Source organism: Pogona vitticeps, chromosome 11 (assembly GCF_051106095.1).
Source record: "Pogona vitticeps strain Pit_001003342236 chromosome 11, PviZW2.1, whole genome shotgun sequence".
Lineage (NCBI taxonomy): Eukaryota > Metazoa > Chordata > Lepidosauria > Squamata > Agamidae > Pogona > Pogona vitticeps.
In genome coordinates this window covers 26,489,022-26,512,150 of record NC_135793.1, presented here as the reverse complement: position 1 = coordinate 26,512,150, position 23,129 = coordinate 26,489,022, and the positions used below count along the sequence as shown (strand labels likewise).

The 23,129-nt window shown below is 54.6% G+C and overlaps 1 protein-coding gene across 2 annotated transcripts; it reads left to right on the top strand.

The window, feature by feature from the left end:
- Nucleotides 1-4,188: 4,188 nt before the first annotated feature.
- LOC110080132 (gamma-aminobutyric acid receptor subunit gamma-4) lies at nucleotides 4,189-22,227 on the top strand. Of its 2 annotated transcripts, none has more exons than XM_072981140.2 (9): nucleotides 4,189-4,320; nucleotides 11,645-11,793; nucleotides 12,461-12,528; nucleotides 15,946-16,166; nucleotides 16,645-16,727; nucleotides 18,792-18,929; nucleotides 20,143-20,295; nucleotides 21,042-21,244; nucleotides 21,942-22,227. In XM_072981140.2, exons 1-9 carry the CDS (start codon nucleotides 4,262-4,264, stop codon nucleotides 21,960-21,962), a joined length of 1,095 nt encoding a protein of 364 aa, XP_072837241.2. In that variant the 5' UTR covers nucleotides 4,189-4,261; the 3' UTR covers nucleotides 21,963-22,227. The 2 variants fall into 2 exon arrangements, with proteins under 2 accessions (XP_072837241.2, XP_020651458.3); XM_020795799.3 differs by having other exon boundaries at nucleotides 21,889-22,227.
- The last annotated feature ends 902 nt before the right edge of the window (nucleotides 22,228-23,129 follow it).

Here is a 23,129-nt window from a genome sequence, read left to right as displayed (position 1 = left end):
CCTCCTCCTCCTCTTCCTCTTTCTAATCAGCTGCTTTCCCTGAGATTTTCCTCCTGACCTTGAGATCCAAGGGAGCCAAGCAAAGCCCCAGAGACGTCAGCCAACACCCTGGAAGTCAGCAAGGCTGCCCACACGTCTTCTTCTTCCCTTTGTCCAAGGAGCTCAGCGGTTCATCGGCCTTGCACCTGCCCCACTCCATGCCCAAGCGGAGGGCAAAGCTGAGATGCCGCACTTTGTCTGGAGGGGAAGCCCAAAGAGCATTATAGCCAAGCAAAGGCTTGACTCATCCACAGACTTGACATGGGAGTCAGTTTGCTGAAGGGCCAGTGGGTTCCTCCTTCATTTATGGGAAGATAACAAAGTACATTAACGGTTCATTTTTGGAACTGATCAATGGTGATGGCAGCAAAGAGCCAAATAACTCCCACAGCTCAGCTTTTGGAGAAGGCACGTCTCATCCCCATTTCAAGGTCCTCTTTGCATCCCTACCTCCACTTTTCTCCACAAAGATGGAGAAAGCCCTCACCCAACCTCCCCATAAACTATAGGAACACCCTGCTCAGTCCCAAGGCATGCCTCCCCACCCCCCCGTGTGTGTGTGTGTGTGTGTGTGTGTGTCTGTGTCTGTGTCTGTGTCTGTGTCTGTGTGTGTCTGTGTGTGCTGATGCTGGTGTCTGTGTTTATTGATTAGCTATGAATAACAGGATTGGGAGACCGATGGACTGTCACTTATATTTAGAACCTGGAGGAAGTTTCTACATCCGATGATGACACTGTTAAATAGGTCACAGCAAAGACACAACACTGCCCTTGCCTCCCCCTCAAAGGCATCCGATTGTCCGTCACTTATTATTCCAGTCACTTTCCTCCGTACTGAAAGCCGCGTCCCTGCTGTTGGTCTGGGTGTGATGCCGCAGCTCCCCAACCTCCTCAGTGCTTCGGTCTAGCGGTCCCAGTTCTCCTTCTCCCTTCAGGGCCAGCCAGGAAGCCCACCAGACCCCGGCCCTGGTGCCTTGATGCTCTCCCTCATCTACTCAGATAAGATGATGGTGGAATGGCATTGTTCCTGTCCTCACCTCAGCAGGAACCCCTGGCATGTAGACCCCTCACAAAAAGTCTTCTCACAAAAGCCATGGCTGAGGGACAGCCAGATCCAAGAAGGTGCTGCTGGCTTCCTTTCGCTGCAAGGCATGACTGTTTGATTCTTCTCAGGGAAGCACCCCTCCAGGCAACTCCTCTGACTGGAAAAGTAATCTGCTACCAAGGGAGGGCAAAACTGGCTGCCACGAGCTGCCTGCCTGTCTGCCTGCCTGCCTGCTTCTCTCATTCATTACCTCTTGGCCCAGAGGCATGGATGCTGCACATGGGCCTAGCATGCTGTTTGTTCCCCAAACCAGCTGCAGAGTGGCAGATGCTAATGGTCCATGAGCCGAAGGCTGGGGGGCGTCAGAGAGCATCTCCTCTACAGCTCTTTCTCAGGAGAACACCTCACCTATGCCAGGGACCACACTCCCCCTTCTTCAGTCCAGGGGAAAGCATGGGGAGCATGTGTCCAAGGAGAGTTGCCAGCAACTGGCCTGGCCTTGGAAGCTGATTGGAAATGCAATGCCAACATCTGTGCCAAACAAGAAAGCAGATGAAGGCACTTGCTGTCTTGTTGAGCTGCCAGTTCAGCACAGGAGTGCAATGGAGGGACTTGAACTGTTCTCTTGCTGGATTTGGCACAGCTTTGGTGTTCTCTGTATACATCCATTGGTAGACATATCTCCTACATGGGTGCAGAAGCAAGGGTACCAAAGAAAAATATTGTAGAACCACTTCAGATCTCCAATGGCTGCTCTGCTTTCCCCAGTTCTCTTGGCAATTCCACCAGCTGGGCCCCATGCTGCCATCTGGGGGGGGGGTCCATGCCTCCCGCTGACTGGGCCCCTTCCCAGGCATGAAACATCAGTTGTCCCCTGCCCCCCTCCCCGAGATGAGTGGCTGATGGCAGAAGTGGGAGCAGCCCCCACAGCAGCAGGTGGTGGTGGGAGCAGCAGGGGCAGTATCTTCATGCTTGCAAGGTGTGCTGGCTTTCATAATCCCGTTTACTTCTGTCCATTGATGCTTTGCCAGGTGGTCACTTGTGTAGCACAGGAAAACCTTCATCCAACTTGCTTCCTAAGAGTGTCCTGTGGGACTTCAGAGAAGAGGAGGAGGAGGAGGAGGAGGAAGAGGAAGAGCAGCAGCAGGAGGGCATTGGAAGCTGCCAGTGAGTTGTCATCTTCCCCAAATCCCAGGACGGCCTAGGCCAGCCTAGGCCGATCCACATGTCCGTGGGAAGCAGGCAGGTTCAACTGGCAGCTGTCACCACCAGGCAGGACAAGAATCAGAGCAAAAGTGTGATCGAGGCAGGCAGGCCTACTCAGCTGCACTCCCAAGCCTCCTTCCTGTCACATCCTGTTAACCTTCCAGGGTTCCCTCACCCTGCGGCTTCCACCACCATCGTAGAAGAAGCGGGAGTCAGAAGGGGACAGGGAGAAGCAACACTGTTGGAGGAGCTTTTGTGAGTCCAGAGAATGCTTTTGTGAGAGCTAAAACCTCATGATTTTGTTCTGTTTTTCCCGACACACAACTTTGGAAAGCTTTCTCACCTGGAATATACTTCCTTAACAAATCCCCTCAGGAAAGGAGGAAGAAAATATTCTGTATTTGTGTTTAGCAGAGTTGGCTTAATGGGAACATGTTGTGGCAGACCTCAGGAAAGTTCCTTCTTTCAGACGGTGAACTCCCTGAACCCTTTGGCCAGGAGGGCCAGTAGGTTCTCGGAGCTGCAATCCAGAAAAGAAACTTTCCGGAGTCATGTTTTGTGCAGAAAACATTGTGAGCATGTGGACTTGGAGTCCTCTGAGCGTTCTCTCTCTCTCTCTCTGCACCGCTTTGTCCCAAAAGGCCAGGAGGGGTTTGGGAGCAGAGGTCCGGAAGGTCTACCTTCCCCCCTCTCTCTCTGTCCCCTCCCACCCGTCCCAGGAAAGATGCTCTGGGGGAACTGCTCTCACCTTCTCAGGCTTTGACTTCTTGTTCTTCTGTAAGGAGCAGGACCGCTTCCTGTCTACTTCAGAACAATGTGCCCCCCCTACACACACATCTTCCTTTGAGTTCGAAGGAGGGTTCCCGCAGTTCTGCCTGAAGTGTAACCGTCCCAATAGAAAGGAACCCTTCTTCGTTTTCACTGCTTCAAATTGACTTTTGTGGGTCTGCACTGGGGCCCACCCGTCGGGCACTGACGCCCACCTGGTTCTGCCACCGCGCCAACACCCAACATGAGCACCTTCCCTCTATCCGAAGGCAGCCACCTGGGCGATCAAAAAGCCAGGGCCAGGCACCCCCCCGGCGGCCAAGCCGAGGCCCTTCCCCCGCCTCTGCCTCGACGGCCGGGGCCACCCCCAACAGCCGCTTCCCGGCCCCTTCAGCGATCGCCGGCCCGATTCGGGCTGTTCTCGCTTCCACAGCTCCGGGCACCAGCGCCGGCGCAACTCCCGCGCAGCCTGGCCCGAGCAGACGTCGAGGAAGCGCCGCGGCGTTAGGACCTGGCTGCCGCCTGAGCGGCCCGCCGGCCCGGCTGCGTCTCCCGCACACTCGGCGGCCGCCCGGGCGAAGAGGAGCGCGGCGCGCGGACGGGCGGGGAGGGCACGCCTGCCGGGCCCAACTTGGGCCAGTTCCTTCCCCGGAGGCGGGCGAGAAGGCGCGGGAAGGAGTGCAGGCAGCCCGGCTGGGAGGCGAGCAGAGACCGGAACCCGGACTCCTCGCCCGACGGCGCTGTCTCCCGGCTTCCGCGAACCCCTGGTCCCGGGGCGCTTGGCCGGCTCCCGCGCAGCAAGCAGCGGTTGCTCGGCGGGGCTGAGCTTCCGCCCCTTCGCGGGCACTTCTAGGCCGGGCGGGTCCTCCTCCTCCTCCTCCTCCTCCGCTGCCGGCAGCCACAAGTGTCTTCCTCCTCGCTTCGGCCGGTGCCCTCCCCGTCGCCTGGCCGCGCCGCGCCTCTGCCCAATCGCCGGAGATCCTCTCCCGGTTGGGTGGATGCGCTGCGCTCCAGAGGAGGCGACAGCAGAGGACAAGGACGGGGACGGGGACGGGGCCGCGCCTCGGTGGCCTCCCCTCTTGGCGAGGGAGCCCGCCTGCCTGCCCTCGACGCCCAGCGCGAAGTCAGCCGCTCCTTTTGCCTCCCCGCGCGTGGAGAGGCTCCCGGGACGCCAGCGGGCCCTCCAGCGGCGGCGCGCTTAGAATGTGTGGGAAAGTTCTCCTGGTGTGCCTGATCGTCGCTCCGGCGGCCTTCCAGAACAGGTGAGCATTGCGGCCGCGGCTCCCACCTGCCGGACTCGGGCTCCTGCCCCCGAGTCCCTCTTGTCACGCCGTATCCCCCGCTCCTGCCGATCCCGGCCTGCTGGAGCCGCGCTTCTCCCCCCCCCCCCACGCCTCTGAGCGCAGAGAGGACTGGGCTCAGTGTCTCCGAGGGTGGAGGAGGCTGGGAAGCGGACGTGCCCTTTGGATGCGCCTTCCTGTGAAATGGAACAAGGGCGAATCCGAGAGGACCAGCGGGGGAAGCAGGAGGCGCCTTCCGAGGAAACCGGTTGCTGAGCCACCTCGCGTCTCCTTCCTCGGCTTTAACTCTCAGCTTAGCCGAGAGAAACCGCTGCTCCTGGGCTAGATAGGGTGGCTACCTCGGGAGAGAGGTGCCGTGCCTTCTCCTGGGGCCTTGCGCTTCTCTGGTCTCCACTGATCCAGTTGCATTTCAGTCTTGGAATGGGCTCCTCTACAGCTCCTCCTGCCCTGGGAGTTCTCCCGGGCTACTCCTTGCTGCTCTAATGCAACCTAACGGACCTGCTCCCCCGGTACAAGAGAGCACCATCAGGTCCAGATTCTCCTCCTCACCACCACTCCCTGCACCTTGGTCTCTCTGGCTGATGGATCAGCAGAGCAAGTAAGACTTTTCTGAAACAAAGAAAGTCAGAGAGAGAGAGAGAGAGAGAGAGAGAGAGAGAGAGAGAACCAGGTTATCCATGAGCAAAACTCAGAATCAGCCTTGGACCATACCTTTCTTGCAGGATGAAAAGAATCATAAAAACGTTGCCCATCAACAAAGACAAAGTAAGGCCCATGATCCTGCACCCCCTCAGGTGAAACTTGATCCCACCTCCCACCCACCCCATGCTTCTTCAGGTTTGTATACTCCATCTTCGAATTTCCCCACCAGATCCTTCAACATACAGTACAGCCAAGATGGGTTGGGAGATTTTCTCGTTCTCTTCCATTCAGGGGTCTGGCAATGGCCGGACTGGTGAAGAGTTCTAAAGGACTCAAAACCTTGCCTCCCTGATGATAGTTCAGGGGGCAATAAAGGTATGGCCCATTTCTGATTTGGAGCTGTTCTAAAATGGGAGTTTCACACAGAAATACATAGGCATGTCTTGTCTTATACAGCACTGCTCTTGACACTCTTCCTTTCCCAGGCTTGTTCTGGATGCTGCTTGAACATGCTGAATGGGAAGAAGGGAGCTTTGCAGCCTGTCTGTTTGCCCTGCTGAAGGAGGCTTTCCATTCTGTCTGTCTGTCTGTCTGTCTGTCTGTCTGTCTGTCTGTCTGTCTGTCTCTGTCTCTGTCTCTGTCTCTGTCTCTGTCTCTGTCTCTGTCTCTGTCTCTGTCTCTGTCTCTCTCTCTCTCTCTCTCTCTCTCTGTGTGTGTGTGTGTGTGTGTGTGTGTGTGTGTGTGTGACTGAGGTGACTCAACTGATCTTAGAGATGGCAATGAGAGCGAAAAGTCTGATGTTCTGATGTGCAGCTTCGGCGATCAGAACCAGCACCTTGGCTTGTAACCAGGTGTCTGTGGAAGCCAGCGACTCTTGCAGGAGAAAGGCAAGCCACACATGTGGTCTCTCTGTCTCTAGCCCTAAAGATTGCCCAGCTACCTCCCCTTCCCCTCTCCAGCCTTGGCTTCCTCCCTGACTGGGTGTTTCTTGGCAGGAGGAGGGAAAGGCTGCTGTGCAACGGGTGGGAGATGCCACTTAGGGAAGAGCCACCTGTGGACCAGGCAAGCAGCTGAGCAAGGGGGTCAGTGTCACATGCCTTGCTGCCTATAGCAGCCCTGCTTGAGGAGAGCAACAGCTTGCCCAGTGGGCAGAGGTACAGAGTGGAGCCCAGAGTGAGGGGTTGTTAGGATGAGCCCTGGGCAAGGTGTCCTTAGGGTCTTTCAGGACGGTTTGCAGAGGCTTCTGGAATGGGATGGAGGTGAGAGGGAGCAGTTGACAGCAGAGGCAAAGGGATCATGTGTTCGGATCCCTTGCTCTTTGGCTCAAAAGCCAGGATCCCTAATAGGCATTTTCCAGTTGCGGTTATGGCCGCAAGCATGTTTACAGAACTCCTCCAGGTGAGACCCTTGCCGTGCTGGAGCTCAGCTTGGCACCCCTGGGCTAGGCAACAGGTTCCGGAGCCAGGGTCTGAGAGAGCGCCACCGGGCATTCCCTTGCCAGGGTGCTCTCCTGGTGGGAGTCATCTCATGGAAGGCCATCTGTGCTGCTGCTGCTGCTGCTCTCTCCAGTGGGACTTTTTATGTCCACTGGGCATGGTGTGGTGGAGATGAATACCCAAAGACAAGGTGTGTGTGTGTGTGTGTGTGTGTGTGTGTGTGTGTGTGTGTGTGTGTGTGTGTGTGTGTGTGTGTGTGTGTGTGTGTGTGTGTGTGTGTGTTGGGTGGGTTCGGTGTGGGTCTGGGTAGGTGAATTAAGAAAAGAACAAGCTTTCAGGGGATCGTTTCCCTCAGCACTCTGGGGAAGAAATATTTGACTAGATGGATTTAATTGACAGAATGAGAGGACTTGAGGCCCATGAAATTGTCCCTTAAATGCTGCTAGGAAGACTCTGTCCCCCCCCCAGCCCCTCCACCCTCCACCTCCCTATTCAGAGGATCTGGAAGACAACCGCTGCTCAGGGCCAAGCCTGTGGGGCTTTATGGGGCTGAGATCTGGCAGACGGGCACATGTGCACACACTCCTGTTCATCCCCTCCACTCCATCAGCCAGCAGTATTTGCATATGTTAAGTCCCCTGAATGCATGCAGATTTAAAAGGCCCCATTGCTTGAGACAGAAGCTGTGCAGAAGCAGAGGGAGGGAAGGAAGGAGGGAGGGAAGGAGGGAAAAAAATGGGAATCTCTGCACAAATTCCATTCTGCAGCCACTCTGGGGGTGTGGAGCTGTATGTCCATCAGGGTTTGCCCCTAAGTTGATTCCGGAATCTTTGTTACAAGACTGGGGTCCCCTTAGAGAGGCTGCTGTGATGCAGAGCGACTGTTCAGAATCTCTCCTTCCATTTTGACTCTCCCTGATGCTCTTGGCAAGAAGGGGCAGGCCAGCAGACATGGCCATGCTGGACTTTCCAATACACCTGGTGGAAAGAAGAAGGGAAGGGAGGGGATGGCTACTGAGGATACTCTCAGGCAAATGCATCATTGATGAAGAGGCCACTCTGACTGAATTCCAGAGCACTTCCTGGTCAAATGAAAGGAATGAAGGTGGAAGGCATTCTCCCCAGGAACTAAGACCCCAAACCAGTCATTCTTTGAAAAAACTTTCAGAACTGGAATCAAGATTATCTTGACTGTTGGTGGGAAAGGCATTTGCCAGTTAAGGAAGCCTCCCCCTGCTGCTGCCCCATCATGCCAGACTCTCTCTGGAAGGACTGTGGCAGACAACCCACTGCTGCTTGCACCAGAATCGTCAGGCTGTTTGTCCTATTGATTATAGCTTCTGGTTCTCTCTCCGAGGTAGCGTGCAGATCAGGGCTGGGCAGCTTGCAGTGAAGGGAACACTTCAGGGAACAGGCAGAAGGAAGCGAGAGGGGCCAGCTGGAAAATATGAATTGCCTTTCTGAGGCAAGACCCACATCGCCCAAAGCTCTGTGGCCCCTTGTAAGCCAGCAGAATGCCTCTGGAAAGCCCAGCAGCCTGAGGGAGGGAGGGAGGAGGGAGGGAGGGAGGCGTTGCCTTGATGCTGGCTAAGGCCTGGTCCTTCCAGGTGGGCTGCCTGCCTTTTGCTGATAAGTCTGTCACATGAAAGGAGGACTCTGTCCATGTCTCTGGGCAGCGCATCTGGGCAGAGAGTAACAAGGAAACTTCCTTTGCCCTGTTTCTCGTCTGCTGCAAAAATGCCACACAAACTGAAAGCCCCTTCAAGGTTTGTATGGTGCAGCAGGGAAGGTGGGTTGTCATCCAAGAGACGTGATGCTGCCTGTTACTCGTTTTGTTAGCCTGCTCCTTGTGGGACAGAGTCTCCTTTGTGCAGGCTGCTTCATGGGCCCTTTCCATGGGTGACTGTTTTGAGACAGTCCCTTCTTCCCTTCTGTCTTTCTTCTCTCCATCCTCTATAGCTTTGTCAATCAGTTCTCACATCCTTTTGATCTTCCCCATTTCTTCTGAAGTTCAACCTCCTGGGATAGATGGAAGAGATGCTGTACCAAGCCTTTTGTCTTTGCGTCATCATCAGCACCATCAAATATTTCTGGTGTGCCTGAAATGTACTAACCCTTTCCTTAGAGTGGTCTTATAGACCAGATGGGTGGGTTACAAATCAAATAAATAAATAAATTAACCTTGGAAATATGGGAGACGATGCTCCCCGACTGCCAGGTCCCTCACCAACCACAGAGAGCTCAACGGAGCTCCATTTGGCAACCATGAATAATAACTGGCCAAGAAGCCAAGTCGGTATTTGTAAGTTGAAGTCTGCAGGTTGCCTTAAGCTGCCAAATTGACAGAAGCCCTGCCCTCACTCACAGTGGCCGCACTAGAAGAGCACCACTGTTCAAAGGCAGGAGGGACTGGCTGGTTGGATGTGTCTGCTGCGTCTGCTGAGATGCTGCAATTAGGAACCAAGGGCTCTGTGCCCTTTCTTGAGCCAAAATGCAATTAAGGCCTGCTGACATGGCATGCTCTTGGGATAATGTCAAGCCTTGCCCAAGGAGGGGATGTCAGAGTCCATCTGTCCACCCTGGATCTGATCATTACTGTGGCTGATGTGTCCCTTAGCTCTCCTTCCTCCTCACCGGCTGTCACATGTACCTCCTCTCTACAAACACAAATGCACAGACTGGCCACAAAACTACTACCAAGCCTCTTCCCTTGTTTGCTGCATTCCCACACGTGGCTTGGTCAGAAGAGGTGGCTGTTTTGACCAGCAGGTTTTGCATGCATCAAACACACATCTCTCTTTCACTGGATTCTCTCTGAGTCTCAGGAAAGCTGAGTTGCCCCTTTCACAAATTGCCAGATTGAATTGCTCTGGCTCAAAGCAACCTCAGTTCCAGTTTACTTGGCTCTTGATTGCGAAATGTTTCCTGCATGTGGCATTTCCATTAACAGCCGGGAGGCTTGGCTCTCCACCTCTCTAATTGCTTGATGCCTGCTGGAGTCTAGATGGCACGTATTTCACCTGGGAAAGGAAAGTGTTTCCGATGCTTGCTGCTGGAAGAAGTGGCAGTTGAGAAGGGAGCTCACGAGCCTCGTGTTGCACCTGAACCGAGAAGCAGGCTGGTAATGCAACACTCACATGTGAGGGCAAGCCAGGGATGCCCATCCAGATTGCTTTCCTCTGATGCTGCATGGCATGGGGTGGTGGTCTTGGGGGTGGGGTCAGAGCCCATCTTAGAGCGGAGCTCACCCCTTGCAGTTAACCAGTGGCACGGCTGGGAAAAGAGCTCAGGTTTCCTGCTTGGGACCTGGAAGGACCATTGATGTGAGGTGAGCCTCTGTATGGCGGCATCCTTTTCCTGTTGGATTTACATCCGTTTCTGTAATGTAAGCTGGCTGGATAAGTCAGTGGGACAGGTCTCCAGCTGCTGAGCCAGGGGTTGACAGTTGGATTTCCTACTGGGTCTCGTGCGAGGAGAGCCATCCTGTGTGGCCTTGGGTGGCCTGCAGAAGAAGGGAATGGGAAACCACTTCTGTGTATTCTCTACATGGAAAACCCTGGAAGGGGTCGCCAAAAGTCAGATTTTACTTGACGGTATGCAGTTATTAATTATTATGGAATATAATATAATGCAGGACCTGAATTTTGGAGTTGTCTTAGCATTCTTCCTCCACTGCCTGTTTGGGTCCTTTTTACCTTTTAAGAAAAAAGGAGGAGGAGGAAAGGAAGGCGGGTTGGAAGACAAAGTTGGCATCAGAGCATCAGTTTGTTTTTGGCTGGCATCTGATGCCCTAAAACGACTTTGAACCTTTAGCTCTATGCGGCCAAAACATCTGGAAGCTCAAATACATTTTATCATTTGTGTATAGATGGCAACATGGTGTGGCATCAGTGCTTCATGGATGATATAAGGGTTTTATGCAGAATGAAACACATGTGAGGTTGTGCAACAGGACATGTGATGCTAAGCGCTGCATGACGGGTGTGGTGCTTTTTCCAACAGCAAATATAACTTAAGTATAAATGTTCCTCATCAACTGATGAGCAAGGCAATGGGAGCTTTCTAAAGCCACTGTTTCCCAGTTGTGCAGGAATGGCTAGACATACATTGCTTACCAAAAATGGAGAAAATGTCAGAGCAGTCATTCCTGTGAATGAGTGAACCAAGGTTTAGTGACAGACAATGAAGCCCCCTTCCTTTGCTTGATCCCCACATACAGTTTGGTCAGGGGGATGCTGTGCTTTGGCTGGCCACCATTTTCCTGGGTTGCTCCAGGCATAGAGTGCCCATCCCTCATCACCCGCGGTGCCTCCCTTTGGCTGCAAATGCTTCTAGGGACTGACCCTTCTAGGGATTTTCTCCCTGCAGGGCTTTGCCACTCCCTACCCCATCCCGAGCTACAGTCTCTCTGCCTGCTAGCCTTGCTAGTCTGTCTTCTGTTGCAGCAAATCTAGGCCGGAGTCTTGGCTCCTTAAAGGCAAGCAGGTTTTATTGGGCAGAAACGACGCTGACTGTTGTCTTTGTCTTTCAATACATGGAGTGTAACCTCAGGGGGTATTGTTATGTGCCGTCAGTCACTTCTGACTTGTGTTGAATTAATATCCTCCAAAAGGTTCTGTCTAGAACAGTCCCAATCAGGTCCTGCAAACTGGCTGTGGTTTCCTTTATGGATTCAATCTCGATCCATTTCATAGTTGGTCTGTCTGTTTTCTTGTTGCTTCCAACTTTTCCCAGCATTATTGTCTTTTCAAGCAAGTCTTGTCTTCTCATGATCTCCTCAGTAGACAGACCTTTATACAACCAAACCTCAGGCATTTGGCTCGTATGCACACAGGGCAGAATAAAAGAAATTCAGAAGGTCCAGAATGGTGGCAGTTTTGTCAGTGCTCATTGTGGCTCATTAACAGTCCTTGAACATAACAGATGAGAATCTTAATGGTGGTTGTTAAAAACAGCCAAGAGGTCTTCAGAGGATGGCAAGGACCTCCCAGTGTAGGTTGAACAGACTAACCCTTGTTGCTTAGCAGGCAAGGGGAGTAAAAATAGAGAGGTTGGGGCTGGTAGGAGTGGAAGAATTACAAATAGTATGCAGGAATTTCTAAATAGTAATCCTTAAACAGGCAACTCCTGGTAGAAAAATCAGGCATGCAATGGGATGAATGGCTCTGCCAGTCTTCTTAGGTCCCCCCCCCCCCCATTTTTCTGCAGGGCTGAGAGTGTGGAGGAATATGACTATGATTACCTCAGCACCAACAAAACATGGGTCCTGACCCCCAGAGCCCAGGAAACGGATGCCACGCAGATCCTCAACTCTCTGCTCCGGAACTATGACAACAAGCTGAGGCCAGACATCGGCAGTAAGTGCTTTCCGCCTTTTGAGGTTGCGCGAGGGGAGGGGGGGCTGCTGGTAGGGCTGCCCAGAGGCAAGGAGTCCCCGTGAGGGAGACGCACAGATTGCACTCTGGCTTGGGCAGACTCGGCAAAGTTGGTTGCACTCCTGTTGTAAACCAAGAGCAGCAGGAGCAGGGGCTACTTTTGGGTGAGGAGGGCTCAGAGACCTGGTGGAGAGGGGGGTGGAGGTGGGAATTGCTCCCAAAGCCTTTGTAAAAGAAGAAGGATGACGAGGAGAACATCTGTTGGGCAGGAGAGAAAGAGAGGCGGCCCTGCTCCTTGGAACGGGAAAGGTTCACTGAGCCCCTTCCGTGGCCACTTTGAAGGAAGGCTGCTTTCTTCCCACAGGTGGCCTTTCTAAAGAAAAACAACCAAACCTCAGGCATTTGGCTTTTTAAAACAGTTGTGCTTCTGCTGCTGCTCTCAGTTTGTGCTTATTTTCCACTCAGTTTTATTAGACCGTGTAGTCAGATTGTTTTAGATCTCATAAGTTGCTGTGGGCACAGGTACGGTATGTACAGGAAAAAAAAATGAGGTGCAGAGTTTCCCTCCATCAGAGTAGCCCATCCAAAGTGTCTCCTGTTATTGCTTCACCCCCTTGTTGATCCCTCTTTTTTTGGGTCTCTCTTCCAGTCAAGCCGACTTTTATTGACGTCGACATCTACGTCAACAGCATCGGTCCCGTCTCTGTGATCCACATGGTGAGTCTTGATGACCTCTGTGGGCAGGATGGGGAAAGGCCACAGGGGAGCAAGGGGTTCTGCACCTAGAGAGGGGAGGGCGTCCGAAGGGGGAAGGGTCTACCAAACCCTCTCCCCACTTGGTGGCTTCTGCTACGGCCTCATTTCTTCCTTGGCAATGCTCAGAAGGGGCACTCTTTCAGACAGCAGCTGCCACTGTTTGCCAGCTGGCATGGGCACTGCCATGGGAATCGGACCTTTCCTAACACCTGGTCCAAGGAAGTTTCCCCATGTCTGCTCCTTGGCCACCTTCCCTTCAACCGCCTGCAATGCACCTTGTTTGTCCCATTCTGCTGCTCCCCTCCCCTTCTGTGTGGATGTTTTCCTACCATGCCTCCCTCTCTGGTCCCAAGCCCCACCAGCTTCCTCCAACCTCCATCTGTGTTTGCAGCTCAGGGCTTAGGGAACTGGGCAGCTGCTTGCTACTGAGCCCAGCTCTTGCCCCATCTTACCCAGAGTGGCCAGCTCTGATAGGCAGCAGGGACTCTGGGAGCGTTCACAGGCAGGGCTGCTTCCTAGCCCTCTCCAAAAACCCTCCCCTGTGGTCCAGGTGGCAGGATGGCAGATCTTTGGCAGAGATCCGTGGGATTACCAGATGATTGCCTGTCCACGTTATTAGCCAGAGCAGACCCTGCTCACCTTCTGACATCTGGAGAGATTGAAACTTTTCACGGTTAACTTCTGGTTGAGTTTGGCTAACGGCTGTAGTCAACTCACAGACAGAATCTGCAGCTGTGCCATTTTGGAGAGGTTTTACCCATCTGGATAACAAAAAATGCACAGGCCTTGCTTCTAGCCTGACCCTTCCTTTGGCTGTGTGCCTCCAGGGCAGTGGATAAATGCTAACACAGAAGCTTGGGCTTGTCCAGAAAGGCCTCAGGTTGGCTCACTTCTGGAGGCACTGTGGGTCCCTCTTCAGTGGAGCTCTTGGGAGTCCCCACCACTACTGGCCCACCTTTAGAAGTGATTTGAGAGTAGCCAATTTTGCTCATTGCAGGAGAAACCAAAGGACAGACACAAACTGCACTCCTTCCAGGTGCCCCTCTGGAATGTTTCTTGACAAATAGGGGCAAAGAGGTGATGCTTCTAGTCCAGACAAATCTTCTGACAAAACTGACCCCTACCCTCAATGGTAGCAGGAGGAGAACTACCATTGCAGCCCCTTCCCACAAGACCGGTGCTTTCACATGGCAAACACAGGGTACCTTCTGCTACCTGGCAGCAGCCATGGCAATGGGACTGTCCAGTCTCCAGTACTGTTCTGCTCATAGAGCTTCTTCATTGGTACTTGCCTGACGAAGTGGTCCTGATTCATGAAAGCTCGCAGATTGTGTGATGATTTTTTTAGTGGTCTGCAAAGGTATTGCCTACTCTTGTTTTTGCATTTTGTAATAAATACATGGCTCCCTTTTATTCTGAGGGAGGAAAGGTGGTTTTGTTCTCATCTGGATGCCCCAGAAGCCGCCTTTCCTCTCTTTATGGTTAGAGCACCTCCCAGCTGGCACATCTGAATTATTCTGCCCCAGAGGTCAGGGGCCTTGGTTGACTTTGCATGGCAGACTCATTTTAAGTCGGGGCTGCATTTGCCTTGCCCTTGGAGTTGTGAGGTGTCTGACAGGATTCCAAAGGCAGGGAGTCAGTCATTTAAATAAATCAGAACAACCCATGTGGGGCTGTGTGCAGCTTGTTGGAGCAATTACCTAAGCTGCTATTTGGAGACCAAGCCAAGATTTCTCTTCTTCTAAGCCAAGGTGTATGCTCTCCCTCTCTCCTCTCTCTCCCCCTCCACACCCCCCCCCCCCCAGTCACTCCTACCCACAAACACCCTATTTGGGACAGATCCCAGGCAATGACAGTTCAGTTGGAAGGCAAGGTTAAAAACTTTTGTTCGTTGACAAAATGTCTAATCTTTCATAAACTAGACATTTTCGAATGTCGAATGTAACTGAATGCAAATGAGCAAACAAACAAACCTTCTCTCCGCCCGCCTCCCTGTTCCTTCCTCCCTCAGTCTGGAATCAGTGGGTCTGTTTCTGTCTTCCTCACACCCGTCTTTCTCCGATCCCAGCCCGGCAGGTCAGCCTCCCCTCCTCCTATCCGTGTGTCTCAGAAGCTGCCCCTTCTGAGACGGACAGAGCAAGTCATGGCCCCCTTGCGGTGGTGGGGCTCCTTGAGGGCTTTCTGCAGCCCCCACTTCCTCTGTTGTGACAGCACAGGCTCCCTTCTGGCAGCCAAAAGCAGGGGCGGGGGAGCTTTTGGGGTGGACTGCTTGATGCCCTCCGCCACCCCACCCCACCTCCACCCCCTCTGGGAAGCAGATATTTTTCAACAGAGCTGGCAAGCAGTTCAGAAAAATCTGTCCCCTGATTTAAAAGAGGCATGTGCCTGACAGCGTATTGGGTCTCCGGCTCTCTTTGCCTAAGGCTACAATCCTGTGCAAACTCCCTGGGGCGGGGTGGGGGCCCGTTTGTAATGATGTGGAAATTGTGTCTGAATGTGCCTGCATATTCTTTCTCTCTTTAATTTGTATCCTGCCTTTTCATTAAATGAAAACAGCTACCAGTAGAATATAACATGCCAGTGAAACAGTCAAATACAACTGTTTCCGTCATCAGTAAATGTGCTTCTTGAATATAAATGTGTTGCCCTAGAAACATGTGCTCTGTCCACAAAGTGTTGGAAGCACCAAACTGCTGGCTGGTGCTTGTGGGGCAAATGCCCCACTTTCACTCTCCCTCCATCGATCGATCGATCCATTGATCGATCGATCGATCCATTGATCGATCGATCGATCGATCGATCGATCGATCGATCTCTCTCTCTCTCTCTCTCTCTCTCTCTCTGTCTGTCTGTCTGTCTGTCTGTCTGTCTGTCTGTCTGTCTGTCTTAGAATACTATAGAAACTGTGCTAAAAACAATATTTATCCATATTAAAACCACAATTTAAAAACATTTTGAATTGCATTTAAGAGGGGCTTTGAAGGATCCATAAGAGCTACCAAGGAGTCCAGAGGGAAAGGCTGGTTTTGCTCCCACCCCCAGGAAATCCTGGATTTGGACCCAGCAGGGCTGGACGGCGCCCTTCTGGAAGCCCTGGAGGGCCACACAACTGTTGACCCACCCCAGTAGGCAAGGGCTATGGATCTGCAGGCTGACTTGGCCTCAGGCGATTTCCTCTCTTCTGGATCCGGTCCCTGGAGATGACCATCAAGCTGAGACACTGGGACTGGAAAGGGAAAGGGGCGCATGCATGGTGCCACTGCCCGCCCTTCGTCCAAGCCTTGGCAAGAGAGGTCAGCCAAAGGCTGGCAGGTCTGCCAGGAAGGGTCGGTCTTGGAGACCGTGTCAGCCCCTGTCTCTCCTCTGCGCCTCTTGCAGGAGTACACCATTGACATCTTCTTTGCCCAGACGTGGTACGACCGGCGCCTTCGCTTCAACAGCACCCTCAAAGCTCTGACTCTCAACACGAACATGGTGAGCCGGGTCTGGATCCCAGACACTTTCTTCAGGAACTCGAAGCGGGCCGACTCCCACTGGATCACCACCCCCAACCAGCTCCTCCGGATCTGGAATGACGGGAAGGTGCTCTACACGCTCAGGTGATTCTAGGCAGTCATCCAACAGGCAGAGACAAAGCACTCGCCGGAGGCGTGGGGGCAGGGGCTGGGAGCAAGAGGAAGCAGAGTGTATTCGGGAAGGGGGTGGGGGTGGAACATCCCACATGGGCTGCCCCCCCCCTGCTTATTGGAGTGTGCCCGATGGGTTCCTGCCCACAGGCCAACATTCCTGCCGGCCCTGGGTACTCCTTGGGATTTGGGGATCAAAAAGGGGGAAGGGAGGTGGGAGAAGCCAGGCATCTGGAACATGCCAGGAAGGGGCGGCATGGCTTTGGGAGTGGGCCTCAGCGGCCTCCCAGCCATGTGTGTTCCTGTGCATGTGTGCGTGAGTGCTTGTGTCAAACCTCATTCGAGAGATGGACAAGGTGTTGCTCTGGCTAAGCCACTGAGTCGGGTGGCCTGGTCATGGGTCCAGCTCATGCCCAAGACGCCCTCATGCCTCCCTCCGTTCCTCTTCCAGGTTGACCATTGAGGCCGAGTGTCTGCTCCAGCTGCAGAACTTCCCAATGGATACACATTCCTGCCCTCTCGTCTTCTCGAGCTGTGAGTACTGGCTCCACAGATGCCATGGCTGGGCTGTGGGGCTGAACAACCCCTACCCCACCCCTGGCTTTGATCATCCTGGCACTTGCATCCGTTTGACTGGGGCCTTGAAACTTGGGTTGTTGGAGGCGAAAGGGGATCAGGGGCAGCCAGAGAGGCTGGAGAGGGCCGAGGTGCTAACCAGGGGAGGGCCGAATAAGGCCACCGGTGGTCTCTTTGGACTGACTCCCTCTGCAGACCCTGCTTAGACATTCCTCAGCCATTGACATGGCTGGTGGGAGCAAGGAACATCATGGTGTGAGAGAGAGAGCAGCTCCTCCAATAGCTACTTGCTGAGGTTTTTTCTTTGAAGAAGTGAAGATGAACACACACACACATACACACACACACAGAGCACACATGCACATGCGTGGCTGTTTGGACTTTTCTAGCACTCTCTTCAGAGGACTACGGAGTGATTCAGAAGAGGCCAGGAAGCCCCCCAGGACCACCACTACTGGTCTGTTCTATTGGGATGCTGGCCCACTCCTTCCCCCTCCTGCTTGCTCTTCCCCTCCCTCCCCCCCTCCCCCCTCCCTCCTTCCCTTCCATTTGTTTGCTTGGCTGCTCATTGCCGGACTCCACCAGCCGCCCAGCCTGGGGCCTGTCATCCCATTCATGTCACCACAAGGGATCTGGCCAAGCCTGCTTCCTCTGCCCCCTGCCCGGAATCTGCAATCCGCGGGGCTCTGAGTGGATTTCGGAGGCTGCTGGGGCCCCCCCTCCACAGCTTCCACCCAGGCTCATCTTCACTAATTAACAGTACGAGTCATGCATACTTGGCAACTAATCGTAAACATAGTTTGGCGATGCTGTGAGGTCTCCCCTCCCCTCCCCTCCCCTCCCCTGGAGGATCTATCATATAGGCCTCATGATAGCGGCTTCAAAATAGTTTTGACATTTCATTTTGCAAATAAAACCGGGATGCCAGATGAAGCCACACAGGCAGCTCGCCCGAGTCTCATGTCTGCTCCAGGCAAGGCTCGGCCTGCCTTCCCTTCCCCGCCGCTCCTCCTCGCTCCCTTTCCCCCATCCATCTCAAGGAGAAGATGTGTGTGTGTGTGTGTGTTGTTTCTCATCTATGGTTATCTGAGAAAAGTGCTTCAGCTGCAGATGGAAAGCAGAAAGGGTTGGGTGCTCTCAACTGCCCCCCTCCCACCTCCTCCCCAGGAATCACCAGGGTGACTCTGCTCCGAGGAGCCCTCCTGGCCTTGCGCCCCTGAGGCTGCCTGGCAGGTGACATTCTAAGGCTACTGGACAGGAAGAACACCTGTAGGACTCCAGGGCACCTTGGAATGGCAATCAGTCCTGCTGTGTGTCATTCAGTTATTTTTTGACTTAAAGCCACCCAGGCCAGGGTTTCCTTGGCATAAAGGGCTCAGAAGTCTTTTATTGATTCTTCTTTTCTGGGGTGCTCTGAGAGTGTGCACCTTGCCCCTCTTTCCTCCCAGAGACTCCGTGGGGTACTGAACCCCCAACCTCTGGCTCTGCAGCCAGATATCCAACTCACTGAGCTATCCAACCAGCCAATGACCTCCTTGAAGCATGCAATTGCTGTCAGTGTCGACTGAGAAAATGCAGGCATGGCGAGGCCAAGGAGCTGCTCTTCCTCTTGGGCTCGTGTGATGTGAGAGCGTGAGTAGAGGCGTCCACTGGGCTGAGTCTTGCAAAGACACCCCATGTCCAGTGCCAAGCCACATGGGACCAGGAGTTCTGACCCACCCACCCCTTGCCCTCCTTCTTCCTTTTTTTCCCCCTTCAAAGGAGGTGGCCAGGTTGAGGGGGGGGTACTCGGTAGCGGTCCTTCCTAACTGACCATGGTCTTCATCCTCCGTGCCCTCAGAGTTTTGGCAGCAAATAACTTTGGAGGCTATTTCCGAAGCAGGCCGAGTCGTAGTTTGGTCCAGTAGCCAAGCTTCTGTGATGAAGAGGAGGAAGGAGCCGGGGGGGGGGGGAAGCCGTGAGGGTGCTCTCTTGGTGCTTCTGGGCCTTGATCTCCTCCCTGGCATGTGCTCCTACTTCCAGATGGCTACACACAGGAGGAAATCGTCTACCGCTGGAGGAGATACTCCATTGAAGTCTCAGACCAGCGCACCTGGAGACTTTATCAGTTTGACTTCACGGGGCTGAGAAACACCTCCGAGGTGCTCAGGACTGGCGCTGGTAAGGCATCCTTCCAGAGGATGTGGGTGGGTCGTGAAAGAAGGAGCAGGCCATGCAGCAGGCTGGTGGTCTCTCAGAGGGGCGGAGGGTCTGGCAGAGGCAGGGGTGCTGCTTACCCCCTATGCTAGCCCCCCCCCAGGTGGGCAATTCCTCTCCTTTCAGGAGCCGCCACCCCACCCTCCTCCTCCTGCTCTGCTTCTCTTGGTGCTTCTCCAGGGCACCCTCTGGGTCTCACTGTGGAGGGAGGAGCTTGCATCCCTTTGGTGACCTTGTGCTTCATGTGTCTCCAGGGTGCCTTCGGGACACCTCAGAAGGCCGGTTCTCATGTCAGTCCACCCAAAGTCCTTGATGTGGTTTTGGGTGGGGACCTCACTCCCACAGAGGTGGTGTCCTCACTAAGGGGTCCTGCCACTCAGCTCTGGATTAGCGGGCTACCGATAGCGCCTGCTTTTTCACCTGGGATGCTCCCAGTAGTGTAAAGGGGCAGAAAGGAGAGAGGTCCTTCTTTTGAATGTCCCTCTGGGCCTGCCTTCCAAGTCTGGCAGTTCCAGGGCTGGGGAGGGGTAGGAGAGATGGCTTCTTTCCTGGAGAATGTACAAAGGTCACTTGCATGGAGATACCATAATGCAGTAACTGGCGGAAAGGATACACCAGCAATGCACCGGCATCCCTTTTCAGCAGCCCCAGACAGAGTCCTTGCCCCTGCGCCCATCAAAGCAGTTCTGCTGCCCCCCTTCTGGCCACCTTCTGTTGCTGGCATGCCTGTGGAGAGGGTTGGGTCACCTAGGGCTGAGAAGACGGGGCATGGCGCTGGACGGCTGGTGGTGCTGGTGGTGGTGGTGGTGGTGGGCTCTGCTCAGGCCTTTGTGCCGCCTCCTCCCAGAGGGCAGGGCTGGCTGTCTCTACACAGCCCTTGAGCCCCTCTCAGTGACCTGCTTCCTGGAAGTTGGGAAATGAAGGAGTTGAGGGGCCGAGGGAGGAAAAGGAGCTGGCCCAAGGCTGTGGCAAGTGGGCCAAGTGCCCAGCTGCCTTTGAGAAGCCCCCTTGCAGAAGAGGCACCCCCTGTGTCCCTCATGAGACCCTCGGGGTGACTGCGAACATCAGCCTGTGCTGCTGAACCTCTCAGCCTCTGCAACCTGCCTGTGGGAGCAGACTGAGGCGTGAGGGACCAGCTGCGCCTCTGACCAGCCACCCTCTCTCTGGCCTTTTGCAGGAGAATACATGGTCATGACGGTGTCCTTTGACCTGAGCAGGAGAATGGGCTACTTTGCCATCCAGACCTACATCCCCTGCATCCTCACGGTGGTTCTCTCCTGGGTCTCCTTCTGGATCAAGAGGGACTCAACGCCTGCCAGGACATCTCTGGGTAAGAGGGAGCCTGGCTGTCCTTCCCCCTTCCCCAGCAATGGACCCCCAGCCCCTGAGAGATGCACTTAAGCAAGGCTCCCTCCTGTTGTGCTGGTGGAAGGGAGAAAGCCCTGGCAGAGCAGCCCATGGGGATCGAACGGCCAGTGGAAAATGCCCATGGCTGAGGGCAGCTCTTGGGCTGTGGTGGAACCAGTGGCTTCAGGTGGCCTTCCCACCTTGACAGCAGCATTGCACCTAGATCAGCAGCACTGTCCCACATGGTCTCTCTGCCACCACCCCCACCACCACCACCAGCAGCAGCCCTAGCCCACTCAGCAGTCAGCTTCTGGCAACAGGATCTCTGGACCTTCTTTTCACCCCTCAGAAATCAGCTGGCTGCTTCTCCAAGGGTGAAGGCCCAAGTGCTTGCTGAATGGTGGGGTCCCCTTCTTGGCTGACCCCGGCCACTGCTGCCGGAGCACAGGTCAGCTTCCTGTGTGAATCCCACAAGAGCATCTGCAAACCCCCTCTTGGCTTTTAAAGCAAGAAAGCTGCTCATCCCATAAGAGCATGTGTGGTGCTCAGGAAGTTCTTCCACATTCACAAGCCGCTCTGCGTGGCCCCTCCTGCCAGTTGTCCCCCTTTCGGTGGCTTCACTCCAGGCCTGTGCTGAGGGGTCCAGACACCCAGCAGGAGCAGAGGAACAGCCTCTGAAGCCCAGTTGGCCAAACCTATTCCCCTCTCCCCCCCCTCACTCCCATCCAGGCATCACCACCGTGCTCACCATGACCACCCTGAGCACAATCTCTCGGAAGCATCTGCCAAGGGTCTCCTACATCACAGCGATGGACCTGTTTGTCTCTGTGTGCTTCATCTTTGTCTTTGCGGCCCTCATGGAGTACGCCACCCTCAACTACCTGGTTGGGAACAAGAAGCCAGAAGAACACAGCCACCGGAAGACCAGGCTGGTGAGCAGGAGCTTCGCGGGGGTGGGGTGGGCGGGCGTGTGGGTGGGCTCCCCTTGGAGTTTCAGGAGCAAAGACCCCGGGTCCACCTTGGAGGTCAAACCAGGGAAGAGAGTGGGAAAGGAAAGGAGGCCGCTGTCCCACAGGCTCCATGTGGTCCTGTCGGGGCGTTGGGTCCAGAATCAGTGTCGACCTGGTGTCAGGGTGCAGCTGGGATTGGTGGGGGAGCCCCTGGGAGGAGGGGCATGGCATTTCCAGCTGCCCCCCCACCCCACCTCTGGGAATCCTCTTGACCCTCCCTTGCTTTGGGAGAAAGAGGTAGAGGGAAGGTCCTCTCGCAAGTCTGGCTTCTCAGAGATGGACCGATGTATTGTTTCTAGTGCTTAGTTTGGCCCTTAATGTGTGCACCCGCAGAACTGTTATCGGGGAGGGGAGGGGGAGGGGAGGGGGAGGGGGAGGGGAGGGGAAGGGAGATTCCCTCCACCCTGACCTGTGCCTACCGTTTGCCAAGCATGGAGTCATGGGCAGGGCAGGGCAGGGCAGGGCAGGGCAGGGCAGGGCAGGGCAGGGCAGGGCAGGGCAGGGCAGGGCAGGGCAAGCCTTCCCTTCCTTGGGACTTCCCTCACTTGCCGTCTGCCAACCTCCAGCCAGCCAGCCATGCCCCACTGGTGCCCTCCTACACCACCATTCACATCAACAGCCTGATGCTTTGGCCTCCTGAAGTGGGCAACGACGACGAGAGCGAGGCTCTGGGGATGTCCTCCTCGTCCACGTGCCTGGAAGGGAAGGCGTGCGAGCGGTTCTTCTGCTGTATCGAGGACTGTCAGAGGGGGACGTGGCGGGAGGGCTACCTCCGCATCCACATTTCCCGCTTGGACTCCTACTCCCGTGTCTTCTTTCCCACAGCCTTCCTGCTCTTCAACATTGTCTACTGGATTGCTTATCTTTACCTCTAGTTTCCTCCAATAAAGATTTGCAGAAAAGGAGACCCTGGTGTTTGCTGGTGTGCTAGGATGATCCCAACTGCCATGGACTGAAACTAGAGGGACAGAGTGGGTGGGGCTGTGGGGGGGGGGGACATGGCCTTGGGAGTTGCCCCAAGGCCATCTAGCTCAACTCTCTGCTCATGCAGGAAACCCCTGAAGGGGGGGGGCGAGGGAGGAGGTTTACAGCACATCCAACAAAGGAGGAGAGCCTTCGCCCACCACCCAGACAGCCTGTTCTGCTGGTGAGCGTCTCCAACCCTCCAGGAGCTCTTTCTCCCAGTGCTGGCTTGAAGGATGATTCTTTGCATTGTGTGAAGACCTGCTGGTTGCATAGGACAGCAGGAGCCCCACTCCCCCCCCGACCCTGACCCCCAAACCCCCCACCCCCACTTTGGCTTCTCAGCCTACAGGGCTCCCCTGGGAGTTTCATGAGCACATTTCTGGAAGTGTTCATATTTTTCTGTTTTGTTCCACTGAGGAAAACTGTGGTCCCTAAACATAATCGGAATTGGCACCCTCACTCTGGGACAGGAATGAGGATTTCTGACTAAGAGGGGTGTAACGTGTGTGTGTGTGTGTGTGTGTTGTGTGTGTGTGTTGTGTGTGTGTGTGTGTGTGTGTGTGTGTGTGTGTGTGTGTGTGTGTGTGTGTGTTGTGTGTGTGTGTGTGTGTGTGTGTGTGTGTGTGTGTGTGTGTGTGTGTGTGTGTGTGTGTGTGTGTGTGTGTGTGTGTGTGTTGTGTGTGTGTGTGTTGTGTGTGTGTTGTGTGGTTTCTGGGCTCCCCTGTTTGCTGCTTCTTCTTTTGGAAGCTGCTGCCGGGAAGGAAGGAAGGAAGGGCGGGCTCCCAGGAGGGTCAGCGCCTGAGTGGGTGTTAATTGGGGGTCTGCCCTGTGATCAGCCTAA

Excerpts from the sequence above, each read along its gene's own strand:
- LOC110080132 (XM_020795799.3), top strand. The coding sequence starts at position 4,262 with ATGTGTGGGAAAGTTCTCCTGGTGTGCCTGATCGTCGCTCCGGCGGCC. Across the intron at positions 16,167-16,644 it reads AAGGTGCTCTACACGCTCAG|GTTGACCATTGAGGCCGAGT; the intron begins GTGATTCTAGGC and ends TTCCTCTTCCAG. Across the intron at positions 18,930-20,142 it reads GGTGCTCAGGACTGGCGCTG|GAGAATACATGGTCATGACG; the intron begins GTAAGGCATCCT and ends GGCCTTTTGCAG.